Below are 21,707 nucleotides of genomic sequence, written 5' to 3' on the forward strand. Positions count from 1 at the left end.
AGTTGATGCTTGGTTGCCATGGTGGCGGCCACTCTTTAAACTGCTTACATAAACTGATCAAAACCTCCGTGCAATTAAAAAGTATTTTCAGAAAAGATGCATTCAACAGAGAGAAGCTATTTCCCTGTTTAATTAAATGACACGATGGACGGTTCAAGGGCTTTTGAGACCTCATCAGTGTCTGGAACCTTGATGAAGGGTGAGAACAAGCCAGAAAATGTCCTGTCATCTAACTGAATTAGGCTGTGGAAAGATACATTGTGTTAGTCACCGTGAGCTCACTTCTTTGTGTGCTGTTGTTTCAAACAGAGATTGTCACACGATGCCTCTGGGCCCATTCACACTCACAGCTTGTTCAGATGTTCCCATGGCCTCCTTCACTCGTTGCACATGCATGTGGTTCTAGTCTCAAGAACTACAATGATCCTCCTTGGGATTTATTTTCATGATTAAGTAGTGCTCTTGCTGGCAGCAATGTGACCACCGATCTTGATTTACCTAATTAAATGTATGTTTCTGTTTGTGGCCCAGTTCAGAGTACTTTTTATTTCATCCATCCATGGTCTACCGCTTATCCTGTATTCAGGGTCACGGGGGGGCTGGAGCCGATCCCAGCTGTCATTGGGCGAAGGCAGGGTTCACCTGGACAGGACGCCAGTCTATCCCAGGGCTGACATGTAGAGACAAACAACCATTCATGCTCACATTCCCACCTACGGGCAATTTAGAGTCACCAATGAACCTATCCCCATGCATGTCTTTGGACTGTGGGAGGAAGCCCGGAGAGAACCCACGCTTACACGGGGAGAACATGCAAACTCCACACAGAAGGAACCCGGGCCGACCCGGGAAACGAACCCGGGACTCTTCTTTTTATTTACTGTATATATTTAACAACTCTACTTCCAGTATTTATTTACTCAAACATATATCTTCTACTTACCAATATATTAAATTGAATTACTCATTGCTTCTTTTAAACATTCACACCTTTTATATCTCTCAATATCTATCAATTTATATTTATCTAAACATGTAGTACTTCTTGTATACACAAAGTATCGACAAAAGTATGTGGTGTCGAAATCAAGGTACTGGTATTAGAATGAGTATCGAAAAATGTTCTTTTACTTCTTGTGCACCGATTTGCTTAAGCTAAACAGCCAATCAGAATGACTTTGGGCTCCAACTTGGATAAACCTGATGAAAGTCATATTGCACCTGTCAATGACAAAACAGCAAAAAGAGGTGACACCAGCATGAAGAAGCTTCAAAAGCTTTTCCCAACCTTTCCGTGTTTTAAGGACGAGTCAGGCCTATGGGCTTTCTGCATGAGAATAAAACACATGCACACACACACGCAGCTCAAACCGCTAATGAAGAGCTCAAAAGGGGGGTTTTCTCTGCACCTTTATCTCCCCTCTCACCTGATTGTTATTCAGAGCATGTTTGTCCCACTTCAACCCTTCATTCCCTCTTAAACCGAGGATGTACACTCTGCTAGAGGAAATCTATACATGCTGGCACAAGAAGATTTTCTCTTACAAAGAAAGCAAGTCTAAACATGCAGTATGACAACATCCAAAAAGAGAAGAAATGTTTCAGAAATCTGAAACATGCAATGAAGAATGTAATACAACATACTGTTTTTCTACTTGTTTGGTCTTTAAAATGTCAGAAATTGGTGAAAAATGTAGATCAGTGTTTCCTAAAGTCTAAACTGATGTCCTCAAAAACCTTGTTGACTGTCTCTCATCTGCGTGATGCCTTCAAATGCTACCTGTTGTGAGTCAGCAGTAATGAAATGTACCTCAAACACTTTAGACTAGAGGGAGCCTAACTGAGAAGTTGGAAGTTACCGATTTCCGGTTACAATGAAATGCAGCATAGCTTCTGTGAGTAGCTCCACCTGGGCAGACCAACCGCTGCTGACTGAAGGAAAAAGCATCACTAATTTTTAATTTTGCACGGGAATGTCGCCATAGACACGGAGATCCTATTTCTGGGCAAAGCAGCAAGTACAAGCACTTTCATTAGTGGGTCATGTGATCAATCACCATTGTTTTAACTCTTTGATAGATAGTAACTTAAAAGTCAATTAAATAGATGAAAATGTTACGGACTGCCACTTTAATGTCAGAGTAATGTGAAGAAACCTGAAAATATCTACATTCAGGAAGCTGAAATATGTGTGTGCACTGCTCCTATTAAATAAATAGTAAGAAGTGACAAACCTTCGGCGTTGGCCCTGGCCTCCCTGGCCCCATCCAGGTGTCGTTCAATGCTGCCTTGACTGTAACATCTGCTGAAGGGTACAGGTGATAGACTGGGACGGTCAGCCTCCCCGCGCTGCTCCAGGATCGGAGAGAAATCCACAGAGGAGTGGGAGTGGGTGGAGTGGGTGGAGGAGAACGGGTCTGCAGCTGCCTTTGGGGGTAAACCCCCCGAACCTCCGTTTCTCCGTTTGCTTCTCGCAATCTCTGCGAAGGAGGTGACTCGCGGAGGAGGGGTGAGGGTTGGGTCGGCGCCGTCGCTGAGCCGGACGGGGCAGCTCAACATGCGCTCCAGAGATCCCAGCCGAGGGGAGGGAGACTTGTCCAGGTTGCGGTCATAGCTGCGAGAGCGGGGACGACTTCCTGAGGAGGCTCCGATAAGACTGCGGCCAGCAATGGGAGGGGAGATGTTGACGTATACCTGGCCTTCAATCGCAGCAGGAGCAGCATCAGCCCCACCGAGTGCCTGCTGAGCTTTCTTCTTCTCCTCGTCATCGTCGTCCTCTTCATCATCATCATCATCACCACCATCATCATCATCATCTCGCTGAATGGTGAGGAATAAGGAAAGATGGAACACATTAGCGACTATGGTTTAGAGCTGAAACAAAATAAACAACAACATCGGCTATCGGCCAAATAGTTATTTTAAATATAGGTACCGGCCCAGAAATGTATGCATCTCTAGTTCGTAAAACAACCAATCTACATTTACATTTAGGTCATTTAGCAGAAGCTTTTGTCCAAAGTTTGTCAAAAGAAAGAAACCACAACATATCATTGCCAATAAAGTAAGAGCTAAAAAATAGAAACAAGTGTTAGATCCTCGTCTGAGTAAAGTAGTAGCTGTTCAGCAAACATACCTTAAGAACAACAGTGCTATGATCAAAGTACTATAGTTAAGGTTTTTTTTTTTTGGTTTTGCATCTACAGCAAACCAAAGTCCTGAACTGATTTGCTCCCACACAGTGGCACAGGCATTAATATTCTTCAGCTCTACACGACTAAAATAATCCTCAGACATGACACCAGATAATTCCAGACAGTGGCTGTGGTCTAAAGTGAGCCGGACTAAAAACAGTGCCACGGCTATTCTCAGGGTTGTTGTCATTGTGGGTCATACTCACATGGTTGATTGCACACAAGTATCAGGTAATTAAATAATATTTATTCCATACCATTTACTATCTACTTATGCCACATGTTTATCACAATATTCCCTTCATTGTTGAGTCTCTGCTCACTATTTGGATTTCTACCATTTTCCTTGCATTACTTACTCAGACTATATTTTTTATCACTTAAAGTAATAATTACTTTTTGGTATAAATAACCAAAATGTACTGCATGGACTTAATTTATTATGCATAACACCCGCGGAAACTGTGTGTTTGAAGGAGAAATAAAAGAGTGAGGTTTTTTATTTTTATTATGTGGATTATGTAATCATCTGAATTCTTCAAATCAGAAATCGTTGGTTTTACCTTATAACAAATGCTGCAGTAAATAAGCAAAAAGAATAAAACAAAAGTAGAGTCACCTCTGAGTAGGTATGGGACAATATAGGATAAAAAAATGAATCTCCTTCATTGGGATAACCATAAATGTATCGTCATGACTGATTTTAAAACTTTGAAAAGCTGTTTATCATGGTAAAGAAGTGAAAAATAGAGCCTTATTTTATATATATATATATATATATATATATATATATATATATATATATATATATATATATATAAACTATTCATGCTTTTATTTTGGTCACTAAAAAAGATGTGTGTCGTACTGTGGCGCATTTGTGAACAAAATGTAAAGGGATTTGAGTATATATTAGTGCCATTTTAAGACTTTTAAAGGAGTCATCACCTGGTTTTATACGTATCCAGCCCCCCTTGGATCGCTTTGGATCAATTCGTAAAACTTATTAGAAAAAAAAAAAAAAAATTTAATCAAACATTGAGCTTGTTCTGACCCTTTTTCGTACCGCGATTTTATCACGCGAGATTACGCGCGAGGTTTTGACTGGTCCGGATGTGCATTGTATAATATGTAATGAGGCGCGCGTTGATTCGCCGCAGGAAGGACAGAGCCGGGGGGGCTTGCCTGCATGCAGACTCCAAAACATAATGGCGGCGCTTCGGCGATTTCAGGTAGCGGACGGGGCGGGGTTGGGTGGTGAAAGAGGGGTGGGCTTATGCAAGTAGCCGCCACGGTGACGTCACCGAAGGCGCAGAATCAAAATCTCGTGCTTTAGGAATGCACACCCTTGTGTGCTATTCCTGTTCGGAAAAAGAGCAGAAGCGAAAAAACGGCGCCACTTTCAAACTCCAGCCTTTCAGGCAAGTTTCAACTGAGGTCAAACACAGATATGCATGTTTTAACAAGAGAAATTGCGATTTCCAGGTGATGACTCCTTTAAGTCTTAAGACTTTTATCGAGATAATATCTCCTTATTTTGGCTTATAGACATGACAATCAATTATTTTAAATGTGTGTTTTAATGAATATGTACAGTAAATCAACTAAATTGTTAAAACTAGGATTCTCCACTCACCCGAGACGACTCTCCATCTTCGTCGTCTTCTTCTTCCACAGCCGCCTCATCAGCTCTCTGCCTGAACAGGAAGTACTCGTTGGGCTGGGTTGGGGTGGGGCTGCCTTTGCTGTGCTCGTCCGAGCAGCTGTTGACCGAGGAGCCCGCGGGGCTTGGGGAGGACTGGGATGACAGGTCGCAGGTAACCAGCTTGTAGTAGTTCTGGGTGGCGACAACCAGGCGCGCCTGACTCTGCAGACAGGAAGCAAGGTCTCCGGATGACCCAGAATGTGGAGGGTGGAACGAGTTGCAGTTGGCGTCAAGGTCTAGAGCCCCCTGGTGCTCCACCGCGCAGGAGCAGGTGGAGGAGGTGGACAGGAGTGGTTCACGGATGAGAGGGAAGGTGCTGCCAATGCAGGAGGGTTGTAGCTGTGAAAGGGGAGGTTCAGTCGGAGAGGTTTGGAGGTCCAAATAGAAAGCCCCTCCAGTTGAGTCTCGCTTGTTTCCTGGTGGATCAGAAACAGACGAGGTGCAGGACTGGTCAGTGGAACTGTTGAGGTTGGTGTGCCCGGAGGCTGGCGTCTTCTCCGGAATAATGTTGTTCATCTTGTTGTAAATGGCGCTGAAGTTCACCAGCACGCCATCCGAGCTGTTGCAAGACGAGTCACTGCCGTAGCCTTGCTGGCTCTCTGAGAAGGTTTCGGGGAAGTGCTGTGGGTAGTTCTGGGAGAGTGCACAGCAGGAGCAGTGCTGCGTGGAGGAGCTGGAGGAGCTTCGACCACACCTCATAGGATGATCTTCGTCTTCTCCGTCCTCATCGCCCCAATCGTGCTCTCCACAATCCATGGACATGTTAGAGCCGCTGCTGCCGAGGCGAAGCTGGCCATCCAGTCCAAGAATGTCCAGATCCTCCAGGTGGGTCGAGAGATCTGAGGCCACTGCCCTCTGGGACTCCCGACTGCGTCCGCCCATCGACCTGTGCAAAATAAAGGGCTCAGAGGCAAATCCGAGGTCATGTAGGTGGAAAGGAGCCATCTCATCATTGAGGGCAGAGTTAGTGTCACTGTGGAGGTGAAAAGAGGAGTCTTCCAGGTAACCATTGAGGTTGTCCCCATCCTCCTCCTCTTCTTCTTCTTCATCCTCGTCTTCGGTATTCAACAGGAATGGATTATGACGCAGCGGATTCCTGTTCCTGGGTTTGGCTCTGGGTAATGTGTGAGCTGTAATCAGCTGGTCTTCTGAATTGCTTGAGGTAATCGATGAATCATCACTTGCTGTGCTGCCTCCCCTCCCGCCGACCTTTCTCTCTCTTCCCCCGTTGTGTGAGGCACAGGAGCCACTGGAGGTCTGGATCAGACTGCTGTAGAGCAGAGCCTCTCTCTGGAGGATGTCTCTCTCGGGAAGGGAAGTGGTGCGACTCAAGCCCAGGTTCTCTGGCGGGATAAACGGGTTGCTTCTCTTCAGAGACCCACCCTGCCGTCGGCCTGACACCTGGCAGTGCACCAGGGGGATGTGATGCACAATCAGGGTCTCGCCTGACAGCTTAGCAGGGCTGCCCATGGTCCAGGAGGAAGGGTGGGACTGGAACAGAGGGAGGCCCTGTGTGGGTGAAGTGTGGGTAGATATGTGGTCTGTTGAGGGTTGTGTTCACTCTCTGTTTACTGGGCCCAGCTCTGCAGCGCTGCCAGGGATTTGAAAGGAGAGGTCGGGGAAGTCAACACCGTGGTCAGAGTGGTACATCTGGAAAAGATGAAGAGACAGAGAGGAAAGCCGTTAAGGGAGCGAGCCGGTACAGGCATTAAATGCTTAAGTCTGGTTGTGTAAATATAGAGAGAGTCCATAAAAAGAGACAACATTTCTTCACACACAAGATTTTCATGTTTTAACCTCAGCAGACAGATAAAAACAAGTTTTCTATTATATTCCTCACTCTGCTTTTAATGGAGTGCCTCCTTGTCATCTCATTAATTTCTTGTGCCTCATTATTTCTTTTTTTGTGTGTTTAATGTCGCTAAATATTGAAGTCAACTTCACCAAAATAAGCTCATTTAAATGAGCCAGAACCGTACCCTTCTGGTCTCAACTGTGCACTGAGCTGAGTGAGTCATCATCACACAAAACAAGCAGCTGATTCTCAAACAGGGCTATGATCTCATCTCCATTCATTTTACACGAGAAATGACACATGCATGCCGATACACACCGCAGCTGGTTCCACCCTCAACATGATGGCGAGGGAACCCGCGGCTGTGCATAAAGTTTTGCACCTTTCAACGTTGCAAAATATTTTGCAAAGTTGAAAGGTGCAACATGATGTCAATAAAATAAATGGGTGTAGTACCTCGGAGCAACAGCAAACAAATTAATATTATTTAGTACTAGTGTTTCTTACAATAATAACAATGGTATCAATGTTAAAAATGCCGCAGCAAATTTAAACAGACACAATTTATTTTAATCAATTAATTTGATTTATTGGATTTCTGACAAGATTTCTGTGGTGCACCTCAATCCTCAGGTTCCCTGCTTTCAGATGATGTACAACACTTCTATGTGGCACCTAACTGTTGACCTGCTATCTCCCCCTAAAGCTCCCTGTCCCCATCAAAAAAGACAAGCATGGATGGATGTGGGTCTCAGATTATAAAACAACATTTCTAAGATATGTTCTGTTTTGCTGCAGGATGTATTTTTTCTGTCAACAGTTCTTCTATTTGGCTAGCTGAAGAAGATAACATGTTGAAAGTAATTTTCCATCAGCCTTTCACTCTCAGTGTCTATTGGCCAACCTGCCAGGCCCAGGTTTATCAAATCTAGCTTGTGTCAGTCAATCATTGAACCTTTGTAATGTCTTTAATTTTCTCCAGTAAAGTATTATACAGTACAGTATTAGGAATGAAAGTTTGCTTTAAATTATCTGCTCACCGGATCATGACCTGGTTCAGACAAGAGCTCTGAAACTAATCTCTCTATTATTCCTGCTTAGTAAAACATAATCCCACATACGGTAGTTCGAGCATATTTGAAATTACAATTTTTATTCATAAATACTTTCGGCACTGGAGAGGAAAGAAAAATGTGGGAGAAGTGATACAAATTAATGAGAGAAAAATCAGCTACAAGACAAAAATGTACAATACATTAGAGATGTTCAAATACAGATTCACATGGATAATATGTAAATGATGCTAACACCTTTAAGAGACAGGCGCAAAGTGAACACCGCTTCATAATTTTAATTACTAAATAAAGAGAATAGAAAGGCCAGGTGAGGCTGAAGCCTGCAGGTCTAAATGTTGGGTCGGTGGGACGGGGTATTAACTGGGATGCCACTCTTGACAAATTACCTTTTTAAACGCAGGGGTGAGATAGAATTTGTTGTCAGGGAGGCTTTAGCTTCACCTACACAGAAGTGGAGCTCAACCTTTTTATCTGACAGCTCTGAATAAAGGAGCTGGCTGCCCATGACCTCCTGCTGAGGGTATCAGTTTGACAGATACGACACCCCTCACCTGGACCTTCCCGGGGCCGTGGACTTAATGTGCGCTGCTCCCTCTCTCACTGCAACGCAGGACACGCAACTGTCAACCAGCGATTTCCCAACCCTTCCTCAAACACCTGTCTCATTAGCTACTCTTGTTGGCGTGCCTTTTTTGCTGTGTCATCCCCATTCATATCTATACAACCCAAGTATTGGTTGAATTGTTTACAACAGCACAACATTGTTCTTCTAGCCTCTTATGTTTGCTTCAAAGCACACCAATTACGTTTAACTTGAACATGTAGCCTACAAAATGTTTTTTTTCATATTGCAATATAAATCGCTGAAAAAGAAAAATCTGTTTTCCCCCCCTGAATTGTGCAGCCCGAATAAACGTAATAATACAATACTCTGCCCACTGCGATAACCCACATAATAACACATGATTTCCCACCATGACTCCTCCTGGCGTCTTGAAACTTGAAGATGCCATCTATGGAAACTATTATTCTAATAAATGACACATTAATCAATAAAAAACAATCATTAATAGCAGCCCTCAAATTACTATACATGCATACAATCCTCTAATATCCCTTGGACTGGTTTTAATTGGCTGATTTTACTTATGACATCATCATTCGACAGCATTGTTTGTTTTGAAAGGTGATGCACAAATGAAGCTTAAAATGATCGTTAATTACTATAATGAGGTTGTTAGGAAGGCATTTTGTACTGTGAAGTAAGGGGCAGAAAACGCCTGATATTTTACTACTCTCTGGAAGCCAGAGATCCTCTTGTCATGTAACACCAAAGCACTCGACGGCAACAGCCTGTGAGTGGAAAGTGACAATAATAAGATTATCTTGATGGTTCAGATGAAGAGTAAAGGCAATCTAACACATCACAAGGGATACAGAAACTGGCTTAAGAGATTATCTGCAGGGTCAGGCAGGCTCAGCTGTGTAATGTGAATTCAGACAAGACATTAACATTGGCTGCTGGCAAATCTGCCTGAGCTTACTTTTGGCTCGCCGTCTTTGTCTTTCTTTTCGTTTTTTTAAATTGACTGTTCTTGTGGATATCCTTGTAGAGACAATGTAATGTTAGTAAATGACTCATATGATTTGGGACACACCTATTGTGCTGCAGGGATGAAGAATTTGTAGGTCAACCCCAGATGTTTGCATCGCAGTTAGTCTTGTTAGTGTCAACATTTCTGTCCAAGCGCAACTCCTTCCTAAACATGTAAACAGTGTAAAGAGGATTTCTATAAAAAGAACTATTTGTATTATTTTTATTGAAAAGAAAAGTTTTAAAAAGAGCCCAGCAATAAAATTGTTGAAGGATATTTTAATTGTTTTTTTGTGAGTTAATACAACCGATTGTGTTAAATGGTCTATGGTATATAGTCATTTAACGATCGCTGGCTCCTGAGGTGAATCAAATTGAAATCAAACAATGGCAAACTTTGTGAAATCAGTAAATATCGGGTCGTTTTCCAAAGAATTCATTTAATACGGTATTGTGATGAAAGTGTGTGGTTATGCTGGTCTCTGCTGTCCCTTACAAAAGTAGCAGCAAGGGTATGCATTTGCACTACCACACTGTTCAAGTATTCAAGTACACACACAGAAACAGAGAAACTTGTGAATGGGACCATTGAACAGACTCGGCCATTATGCTCCCTTGTTTTCAACACCACAGCAAGAGGAACCATTAATCTTCCAAGGACACTGCTCAGTAATGCAGCTTTTCAATGCTAACGGATGCCCATAAGTTGGCATGACTTTTTATATATATCTCAACATGAACTTGTCAGATCTTCCAGCATTAACGGCAAATTCAAAACAAATTAAAAGTTAAAAGATTATATTGTTTTGCTCCTTCAGCAGCTGACAAACCAGTCAGCAAAGATCTTTTCACACAGTCGGTCAAAATGCCCTTCCCCCTTTAAGCCAACAATAACAACCCTGAGATCTGTGTTTTTACCAGATTACAGCAGATCAGATCTGCTAACGAGAACAAAGGAGCTGAGCCTGGCCAATCAAATTTCATTTCCCACGCAACATCAGAGACCCAACGAGCCAATCAGGGGTGAGCCATGCTGTGGGAGAGAATCATGGGGAAAACAACTGAAGTAACCATGGCAACCAGTGTGGCTGAACAACAGGACAAGGAAGAGACACAGATGCCTTTAGACTGTCTTTACAAAAATTCCTCCGTTTTGACACTTGTGAGCAGTTGTCCTATTCCATTTCTGTTTTTGGTCACTATTTCTGGATGTGATGAACTTGCAAACACTTGTTAAAAACAGATGGTGTTTCTGGCATTTCTCTGGTTTGTTCCCCAATGAGAAACATCAGTCGATGCACAAAATCCAGATTGTGTTATTACCCTCACCTGACAGTTAGAAATACTGCAAACCAGGTAAAACACAGAATTCATAAAAACCTGAACATGCTCCTTTCAAATTTTACTTCTGTCAATTGCATTCACACTTCAAAAATCATAAAAGTGAATTTGTGAAGTTTATCTTGCTGAGCAGAAGTATCAAACTTGTGCTTGCAAAAAAAAAACCATTTCTTTACTTCTATTTACTGTAGTACAATGTCTATTTACCCTAATTTTCATATTTTCCTCTCTTTTCACTCGGTTTGTCTACTGCAGACAAGACGAGAAAATAGTTTTTTTCCCATGTCAATACTCGGATAAGAGATTTATTGAGGGTTCTTGTAAGAGCCAATTAGCTTTGATTCTTCTCCACAAACACATCCTTAATGGCTTCTTTGGAAACCCCACATTATTGTATGTCATCATTTTGCAGAGCACTGTAGGAAATCAACCTATTTATGAAACTAGCACACACACACAGAGGGGAAAAGGAAAGCAATGCTGTAACAAAAGGACATCCTCCCTGTTATAACAATTGGGGCTGTACTTCCAGGTATAAGTCTGAGCCCGGAAAGGAGGGAATCCAAGTGAAGGCACACCCTAGCCAGGCGAAGACAGAAGACACAGCCAGGGAGATGGCAATAATGATGATGAATGTAGTCCACTCATAGTGGGACTCGTGATTATTGAATGCAATCCTGTGACTATTTGTATAACACAAGAGAAGGGAAGAAGACAACCTTTTTGTGTAGAAGCCACAATGGCAATAGCTGATATAGCCAACATACAATGGGGAACAAAGTCAATTTGATATTGCCTTGTAGCAGAAAATAATTGTAATTTCATTTGTGCATGGTTTATAATGTTGACCAAACAAATATTGAGATTTCTACTATTCTCTTCCCATTATTAAAAAATAAAAATAAAAACAAAAAGATACATTTCTTTCTATTTTTAACTCAAAATCCCCCAATTTTTTTCATCCAGGAAAACGAAATATAACGCAATATTACATCAGCTAGTACCTACCAATCTCAACCAATAATATCATGACATCCAGCCATTAATTATTCTGCACTTACACTTACACGACCCCACTATCTTTAGTTTTTACTTTGACAACATAGAGCAAACTTTATTTTCTTTTGTACTAGTCAAATGACCACTGAAAACAGTTAAATGTCCATTGGATTCCTATTTTATTTCTGTGGTTTATATGATAAAGATTATTATGGGATAAGTAACCTCTCAAAAATAGTTTAACACGACTACCTGAACAACACAGGCCAAAGATCTAGCTACCTGTTGGCCGTCCTTCTTTCAATGATGATGTGGATTCTGAACAACGCGTTCTTCACGTATCCTCCATTTCCTCCTGTCTCCTGCACCAGTGGTACTGTCTGTCGCTATCTGGTTGTTCAGGAACAGGCTCAGTGTGAGTATGCTGCTGCTGACCGAATGAAAAGAGCCTTTGTTTGTTGCACACATTCAGCATCTCAGAGCAGGGTCAAATGAAGCCTGACAAAGGGGCTGGGAGAGCTAAAAAGGAGGCGTGCTGAACCTGAACAACCTTGACGGTTTCTAGGGAACTTGCGTTCGTCTCACGTCACAGCCTGCAGCTCAACAAATCGCAATTTGTTAAGCGGTTTATTAGTAATCTAAAAAGGATAGTGTGTCAATAAATCTGGACGGATAAATCGAGGAGAAACATGGGAAGGAACCAGGAAATGACCCAATGTCAAAGTCAGAGTGGAAATTTCCCACCAACACCTGCCATGTTTGTCACATCAGACACAACTGCAGGTTAAAAATGTAACAAATTGCTGTTGACTACCGTACACATTTTTCCAAAATAAGGTCCCAAAGGCAACACCCGAAGGGGCGGGACTTAGTGTGCATGCATTTATCTTACTGCAGCACATTTTAAGAGCTATTTCTAACATTTGACAAAACTTTTTGACCATCTGTAAGAGGCAGAGGAAAGTCAAGGGATTCCCAAAGTCAATGAATTGTCTGCATGTCGATATAATCCTTGGCCAAGATACTGAACCCCCAATTGAATCCAGATAATATTAGATCCTGATGTGCAGGTGTCTCCTCTGCCATCAGAGTATAAATGTGTGTGAATGGGTAAAAGTGACTGAATGTAGTGTGAAGCACCTTGAGTAGCCAGAAAAGCGCTATATAAATGCAGGTCCATTACTCTGGACTAAACTAAGACCAATGCTGTCACCTCTGAAGATAGCTGCATCAGAAACATCAGTGTTTTATGTATGGATTTGTATACAGATATATGGATTATATGGTTATTTTGTGTTCAACTAGCCCTGACTCTACACAGGTGACAGTGATTATGCCGGTGTGAACAGATCGTTCACATACTCGTTGATACAGCGAAATGTGAAACCTTATCGATCGCTAGTTGAAAGTGCTCCCATCTCTTTGCCTAATGCGCAGGTTGAAGGTCTGGCCGAGCTACAGGACATCATCGCTGAAGCTGGAAGGGATTCAGTTCATCAAATTGGTTTCTTTAAAAGTGCTATATCAACATCAGTAAATGAGCACAGTGATGTTGAGTCATTAGTGGAATTGCACCATCGATCACTATCCTCCACTGACCTCTTCTGTACATTTCACATCGTGAGATGACGGGCTTAGCTTGGCTGACTACTGTACGGATGCTGCCGCTTTGAGGCATGAAACAAGATGCTTGGCGCTTTTCTTCTCGAGCAAATTGAGCTGAAGTGAACGGTGAACACTCAAGTCAATCCCTTGAACTACCTGTGTGTTCTCAGCGAGCTAAAGATGAACACACGGCCTTGATCCCAGCTTAGTGACACTTTCTCTTCCTCACCCGTTTCCTCTGCTTGAACTTGAACAGATTATAGACGCTTGCGTAACAGTGGAGCGACAAGCTGCCACCACTAACAGGTTTTAGTGTTCGCTGACTTCCAGCCACAGCGGGGAGTCATTTGTGGTGCTGCTACATTGCGGAGGACAATTTTTTGACCATGGTCGCAGTGAAAATTCAAACATCAATGTTAGGAATAAAGCTTCAAACTAGGTGGTAGGTTTTATCCTGCAGTAATGAGAAACTGATTTTTAATGTTGGTCAGTCTACCACCCCACCGAGCCTGTTCGTAAACGCTATGTCATTACCTTCACCTCTCACTCTCTTTCCAGCCCTCTTTCATCATGTCTCCCAATCCCCTCTTAGCTTCACTAAATCCCTGCTCCCCGACTCTCTCTGCTTTTCTTCCATCCACTGTGTGCTCTGCAGTGTGACACGTCTTTTCCTTAGCCCGTTGCCTCTGCCTCTCTCTCCTCCAATGCTGCTGCACACGCAAATATGTCTGGCCAAGACGGACTGCGGATGATTAAAGCAAGATTGTCTCACAATCCCACAGCACTTTCAGTTTAGGGAGCCACGCCGCATTTCCCAAAACCAATCCCTTTGAGAGTGGGTTTGTAGGAAACACCCTACTAGCACTTGCCACTATTAAACCACCTCATGTCTACTTCCAACACAGAGACATCCAACTAGAACCACAAAAGCAATTAGAGGCTTACTGCCTTGCTCAATGGCAACTAAATGCTGATTGCATGAAGCAGAGGAGATTGCTGACCCAGCCACTTCTGTTCTCAGGCTTGGTTTGACCCAGGAATGATTTCAGGTGGACAGCAATTCATATTAAGATAACAAGTCATTTTATGCCTTATGAGCAACATACAGTATGCCACATGGTGGATATTTTTTCCTTGTGTGTTGTTCTGCCTGAACAACCATCTTATTGTATTGTATAGCTTGTCTTGACTCTGTACCATGCGGACAGTATCAGTTCTGTTTAGCTGTAGAATATGGGCCATAATGAATTTTAAACAGTTCCAGCCATTTCAAAAACGCATGCGCGTGTGTCGGGCAAAACAACTGATGTTGCTCTGTTGGAGGTTTTGGGTTCACAACATACTGAAAAAGTAGAATAATTTATCATTATTAAAAAATGCTAATATCAACCATACGTCTGCATTTGCCATCGTCTGATCCTACCACATCTACCAACATCCAAACAGGAAAGAAGTTGTTAAGTAGCAAAGTATGACTCGATTGGTATGATTTGATTGGTTGCTGGGCCAAATGTGACATTGATGAGTGGTGCGACTCCACGCCCGTCGACACTTCTCAGTGTGATCAGTCCATTAAAAGTGGAGGAAAAATTTGGGGTGTGTGATATGTGAATCAATGATAGGTGAAGTAATCAAATTTATGTTCAATTAAATAAACTATGGTTCACTGGTACATGAGCCAAAACTCTTTATACTGTATATATAACAACAATAAAACATGCCTCCAGTGCTAACACTAATGATGGCTCTGTTTTATGTATTCAATACAGACAGTACAAAGGCATTGGAACCAGCCAACCATAATGGGACGGTATCAGGGCTGCAACTACTAACATTCATTATCAGAATAAATTAAAAAAAAATTCACAATTTTTCCAATTTATAGATTTGTCAATTAAGCTACAAAAATATAATTTTGAAAAAATGTCCTTCACACAATATGACAGACATCTACTAATTTGGCAACCCAATAATATAAAACAAATAAATGCAGCAACTATAACATTGTCTAATGAACTCCAAGTCTGAAAGTCTAGCCTTTACTCCTCTAAGGCAAGTATTAATCTGCATCAAGCTGAATGTGTCTGCCAGAAACTCTGAAGAGTCTCTGTTGAGTCAAATAATGAGGAACCAGTCATGCACTCAGCTCTACTTGAGGCTTAACGGATATATATTTTTATGGCTTTGAACCATAATAAAAAATATTCAAATAAGTTCTGAACTCAAGTGCACTTGTTGCATTTGCTGGAGAAAGTTATTGCCTTACCTTCTCCCTCCATATTTCTACCCCAATTTAGCAGCTGAACTACCAGTCTTCATGTAATTACCAGCAGACCGTTGTTCAATTCCTGCCAACAACACAGTGATAATGTCCCGAGTATATTGATAGTGTCCCGGCAGCTCTCAGTGCTGTTTCAAAGTCAGACAAATGGGCAAACTACTGAGTAGGTCTGGTGGCATTCATCTGCTGCTGCAGTCTCTCTCTCTCTCTCTCTCTCTCTCTCTCTCTCTCTCTCTCTCTCTCTCTCTCTCTCTCTCTCTCTCTCTCTCTCTCTCTCTCTCTCTCTCTCTCTCTCTCTCTCTCTCTCTCTCTGGGACTTTAAATCAGTGAAGCATTGCAGACAGGGAGCCATAAAAGAAACAGAACAACCATAACAAGCCAGAGGGAGAAGCTATGTGTGTGACTCAAAAGTCTCAAAAAGGGCAGCTGCACATCCACCATGCACATATTTTCCTTTCAGACGCACAAATTATGGTCAGGTCTTTGCTCTTTGACTCAGAATCACAAAGCCAAGAGGAAAACATTCACATGACAAAGTTAACATAGATATACCACAAAGTAAAATACTTAATTACAAGAAAAAGTATCAGCCGCAAATTGTACTCCAATATGAAATGTGGTAGTACAGTGGTGGTGTTTTCACCATGCTGAAAGTTTTCTGCTTATAATGTCACTTTCACTGTATCCCCCACAGCCAGTGGAAGAGTTCTCAAATATTTCTTGTAAATAAGTAATTCAGCATGAAAAAAGAAATTTGTTTAACAAAATTGCAGCCAGACGGATATATCAGCTTTACTGATTGATTGTGTTTATGTGGAAAGAAAGTATGAAATAACATAAATGGTAAGTGTGTTCCTTTTGAACTGCTGCCCACTCAAAGCAAAATTACTCTTATAGCCTTTACTCTGATTAGAAACAGAAAAGGACCCTGATCAGTTCCCTGAGGAACTCCTAGAACCTTGACAATACTTTCACAAACCTGTGACAGAAATGTTGCATCAACATCACAAGGTGGTTCATGTCAAGGCAAAACCAGCAAAGGCCTGCAAAGGCTAGACATGGGCTCAGCTGGCTGGTTAGACACACTGTCGTAAAACTAATATCAATGACTAGGAGAGTTTACACAATGTTCAAGACATTTCAAGGACTGTCTCAAACAACTCTATAGAATCCACTCAAAAGAAAGACAGGGAGTTGCACCAGCGACCTTTTGGTCACACACTCACTTTGAAACATAATGGATTTCATACAAATGTAATAACAGCAATTAGGATTTAACCTACATGACAAATGTGCCATTTCCACCTTTCGTCCTCTTAATAAATATTTGAGTCTGCAAACATAATTTGGTGGACAGAATTTAGAATTTTAAAAGACACAGATATTTATAGCACTAATCACATTGGTGGGAATAGGATGGTCCAACTGTGTAAGTACCTCAAAGCCTTAGGCACGCCATGAAATGTATTCCTTCAACAATGGACAACCTTCAAAACAAGCCATTTTTATTGTTCTGAAAGTCTATTCAGGGAATATAGATACCACATAATAGGAACAGCATGATATCTACATACTCCACTTTTACAAATCTGAGTAACTCAACGATCAAAGCACACAAATGCAAACACACACAGAGAAACTATGCACATCCGGCCTCCGCAAACCCTCGGTTACATAACACATTCAAAGAACAGTCCAAGACCGGGAAGAGCTGCTGAACACTGAGAGAAGGCACACTGCCACACAGTTTAAAACATGTGCATGACCAAGACATTGGTTTAAACTTGTAAAGCTCAATACCCGATTGTCAGTACAAGTAGTCTTTGGTATGATTGTTTGGTCCAACCAAAAATCCAAACCCAAAGATATTCAATTTAGAGAAATGCAGCCAATCCTGAGAAGAAGCTGGAATCAATTAATGGATTATGAAAATGTATTCTATTTTATGTCAATCAAGAAAGGTATTCATTTCAGTGCAGAGGAGGTCGAGACTTGAGTTAACAGTGTCTTTATTTCTGTCACTGACCATCACTCTGGTCAAAGCAGATACTTCAATTTGCATTTTACACAACTGGCTTCAGGTGTGAGGACTACCAGTCAGTCTGTGGACACTCATTTTTACTTTGAAGAGACTGACCTTTAAGATTTAGTAATACAGGAGTCCACAAACCAACAGTAATCCAAACAAACAGCATCATTGTCATTAAGCTAGAGGTTTAAATCCCAGTGACTCTTTTACTCTTACAAGCGGTGACACAGTTTGGGTGTTGATTCGGGGTAATACTGTCAACTCACTCTAAGCCTGTGGTCCTCAAATCTCTCCCTTGATCTCTTTCTGTCTTTAATCTTTGAGTTCTATGAATTTCAGCTTGATTGGATGCATGATTGGGTGCTTTTCGAAGACATAAAACAGTGATTGTAACATTTGACTTCAGCACATTTATCAGGCCCTTTTCAGTGTTTGTCTTTTCATCATAATGTTTTGCAGTAGAATCACATCAGAATATGTTTACCGTCTTTCAACCAACTACTTAGCTGAACTGATATAGATGGAAAAAAAGCCCGCATGATGCAATATTATCATGATACCTAAGACATGACATGATTTTATTTGATTTTAAACGTTTAACAATAACATATATTGGGGTATATCGTGATACGTTCCCTTATTTCGGAAATTTCAGTTTGATCTGAATTTATTTTTATGGCAGCAAAATGTAAAATGCAAAATCAATAGTAAAGCTAATAACAAAAAGTATCTTCAGTGTGACTTTCTCATAAGAACAGATACCTTTCTGTCTACAAGCAAGTAATACCTGGATTATGGTTATACTGCAAAAGTAAGCAGGTTGACAAGCTTGTTCAGTATGTAAACAAATCTGATTTAAGTTCTGGGGAACGAGGTAGAAAAAAACAATTTACATAACAACAGGATAACCTTGCATTGAAGTCTTTGCTCCGGAAATGATCAGGTTTTCCCTAATAGCAGAGTTAGTTAGGTAAGTAGACCACCTGCTAAATCAACCAACATGTTGTACCCTTCCAACATGGATTCTTAATGTCAAATATGACACTAACTGTTGCACTCATCTATTATTTATTCAAAAGATAGAGTAGAAATATCAGGAAACAACCAAGACCCAATAAACACATCACTATATAATGTCACTGATAAATCACTCCTGAGTACTGCAAGTCCATGAAGGAACATTATAAGATGAATATGATCATTTATATGCATTTCATAATCATTCATCTAAGTAGTAAAATGTTAATGCTTGAGATGTGACACAATGGTATTATTTCCGTTTATGCCACATTGCATGTAATGCACCTTAAAATATCAAACTGCATGTATCAAATACATAACAAACCAGGAAGTGCAGTTAGTTTGTTTTCAGAATAAAAGTCAGGGAGCGTGCTCTAGAAAAAACATGCATGACCAACAACAATCCCTTCAAGTTCAAGGGCAACTCATCTAATATCTGTAGCTTTAAATTGATATGAAGTAAATTGTCCGTCGAAGGTGACTAGATTCCTTTTTTTAAAACAGCTATGCAATACTTTGATTAAATAATGAATACGGAACCACCTATTATTGATGTTGTATGCCTACCTTTTATTACTTTATTCTTGATTTAATTCCTTGTTTTGTTAGCATCTGATTCTTTGAAAATACAAATGACTGTTATTTATATTTTCTACATTCAAAGACTGTTATTTTAAGATGTCAATGTTATTTGAACTGTTTGTATCACCATCCTTCTTTGTGTGCGTTACGTTGCTTGTGCTTTGCTCGATATTGTTAAATATAACATAAATATACAGTTAGCTTCATTAACTTGTTTTTATCCAAGTGATTTGGAGTGTGCTGGAACTTTTTTCAACCCTTTCACCGCACAATTGTGATTCAAGTGTTTCCAAACGTCGCCGGCTTTTATTTTGGTAAATCTAAGCGGAAATCACGTACATTTGTTCTGTCAATTTAACAGTTGTTATGTCCCCCTCCCCTGTTGTTTCCCCCGTGATATCGGGTCAATATGGTGATAACATTGGGGTTGCAGGCCGCTGGTGTGGCAACGTTCAACCCAGTCCAGTGTCTTAACGACTAAACACCGTTTGTTATTGACTAAAACGTGTATTTCCATCCCCCGTCCACGGCCCTTTCTACCCGCATATAAACGATTGGTTTGTTAAACCGTTACCAGCCGCTTCGCATGCCTTTGTACCACTGCGTTAAAATAACGCATAACGGCACCCCACCAAGATAGCTAGCGTATTTTATTAACAACGTTTGACGACAAAACAACGCTACGTCTTCGCCGTTATGACCGAAGCCGAGGCATCATTTCAGTTTCAGTGGACCGTTTTTTCTACCCCGTTTTCCTCCGTGTCTTCACCCACCTTTGACGGAATAACGCCACTAAAAATCCAAAATAAACACACTCACCTTGCTTGGTCGCCAGTTGGTCTGTGTCGAAGCATATGTTAGCTGTAGATAAACCGGGCCGGTGGCCTGCACTAGTCCTTGTCGTCTCTGTGGGAGACTGCAGGCAGCGCAGACAGCGGCGGTGCATCTCGGGATGGGCTGGGCCGGAGCGGCGCGTCATCCTGAGGTCACAGTTTCGTCCCAGACTGGATTATCTAATCCTGGGTGGGACACCCATTAGGCCTGTCAACTCAACTGGGTTCTAGTCATAATAAAATGTAAAAAAAAAGAAAAAAAGTCAGTGGTTTATTATGATATTGGTTATTTATTGGTTATGCACCTCTTTGCACGTTAATTCCTATTTATATACCGAAGAGTTTTTTTTACAGAGGGGTTTTGTCGTATATAATTCATAGCCATACAATTGTATTTTTTTAAAGGCGATTTTTGAAACTTTGATTTATACTGTAAATTTGAAATTCTTTTAAAATTATACAATAACTCTGAAGCCGACTTCATCCAAAATTCCGATTTTGGAAATGTATGCAAATTGGCACATATTTATATTTATGTTTTTTTACCCTATTGAACTAAGGGGTGTCTCTCGTGCACATGGAATTGTAAAATAGTCAACACTTGTTTCCCCACAACAAATGGAAATTGGAATTTCTAATCCTATAAGTGATTCTGGAAAATTGCTTTAATTACTTGCACCAAGTTACATTTTTGACATCATTGTCACTGGACGATGTTTTGAAGGCTCCACTCTTTATTAGTACACAGACTGCTGTTATGTAGAAAGAAATATCATAAACATAATTACTTTGTCCTGGTTTCCATTGGAGTTCATGTGGACTATTTCAGGAATGAGGACAAAATAACAGTTTAAGGGGTGCTCTACACCTTGTTATTATAGATTAGATACTGATTTTGCTATTACAATATTCCTTGAATCTTGTAACAGTGATGAGTGCTTGGGTCAGTCAGGCATCCATGAGTAGCATCCACATACTTCAATGTGCCTTTTGTGCCTTGTATAAACCAGGCGCCATCTGCTGGTTATGTAATTTTACTACATTTACCAAAAAACTTTTCAACCTAAACCTAAATTGTACTAGTTTGGAAATCCAATAAATGTTCATAAAAAATCATAAGAGCTTCGCTACAAGCCGGTGTCCCAATGGAAACGATAAAACAAATGTCATGGGTCGGCCTACAACAAAGATCTTATCAAAGGCTGTCTTATATTAGCAAATTACTGCAGCTAGCACAGTAAACTGACGCATACAACGGTGCCTTATTAGACTTAGACCAATTTAATAAAATTGAATAACTGATAAACTAATGGGCTTAATGACAATATTATTCAATTAAACTATGCCTTGGAAAATCATGCAGCCACTAATGTTTATTCTCTAACGGACTCTGTATTGCATGTGTTATGCAACCCATTTCATGCACATCATATATACAGGTGGCATTGAGCCTTCTTTATATAATTCCCACTTTAAATTTCTCTTCATGGGAAACATTTAAATTAAATGCTTCATGCTAGCCACTGGTTCGCCTGCTGGTGGTTTCATTACATTAAATTGTACAATGACTAAAAATTAACATTTTTTTTTTAAATATTCAAAGAAAAAACTTTTGCACAACTACACAGGTGTTGGTCTTCCTCCTCCTCGTGG

The 21,707-nt window shown here is 40.9% G+C and overlaps 1 protein-coding gene across 3 annotated transcripts in view; it reads right to left on the reverse strand.

The window, feature by feature from the left end:
* The window catches only part of rusc2 (RUN and SH3 domain containing 2), a 32,261-nt gene extending 12,101 nt beyond the window's left edge, over positions 1-20,160 (reverse strand). For 2 of the 3 annotated variants that reach the window (XM_084024849.1, XM_084024847.1), the window contains exons 1-3: positions 20,041-20,160; positions 4,831-6,549; positions 2,235-2,820 (exon numbers count right to left, since the gene is read on the reverse strand). In XM_084024849.1, the coding sequence (XP_083880975.1) occupies positions 2,235-2,820; positions 4,831-6,369 (2,125 nt within the window). In that variant the 5' untranslated portion in view covers positions 6,370-6,549; positions 20,041-20,160. Of the gene's footprint in view, positions 1-2,234; positions 2,821-4,830; positions 6,550-11,986; positions 12,005-20,040 lie in introns of those variants that run through there. The other variant, XM_084024848.1, reaches the window with a different exon arrangement.
* Between the last annotated feature and the right edge of the window lie 1,547 nt (positions 20,161-21,707).

Source organism: Eutrigla gurnardus, assembly GCF_963514095.1.
Source record: "Eutrigla gurnardus genome assembly, chromosome: 13".
Classification (NCBI taxonomy): Eukaryota; Metazoa; Chordata; class Actinopteri; order Perciformes; family Triglidae; genus Eutrigla; species Eutrigla gurnardus.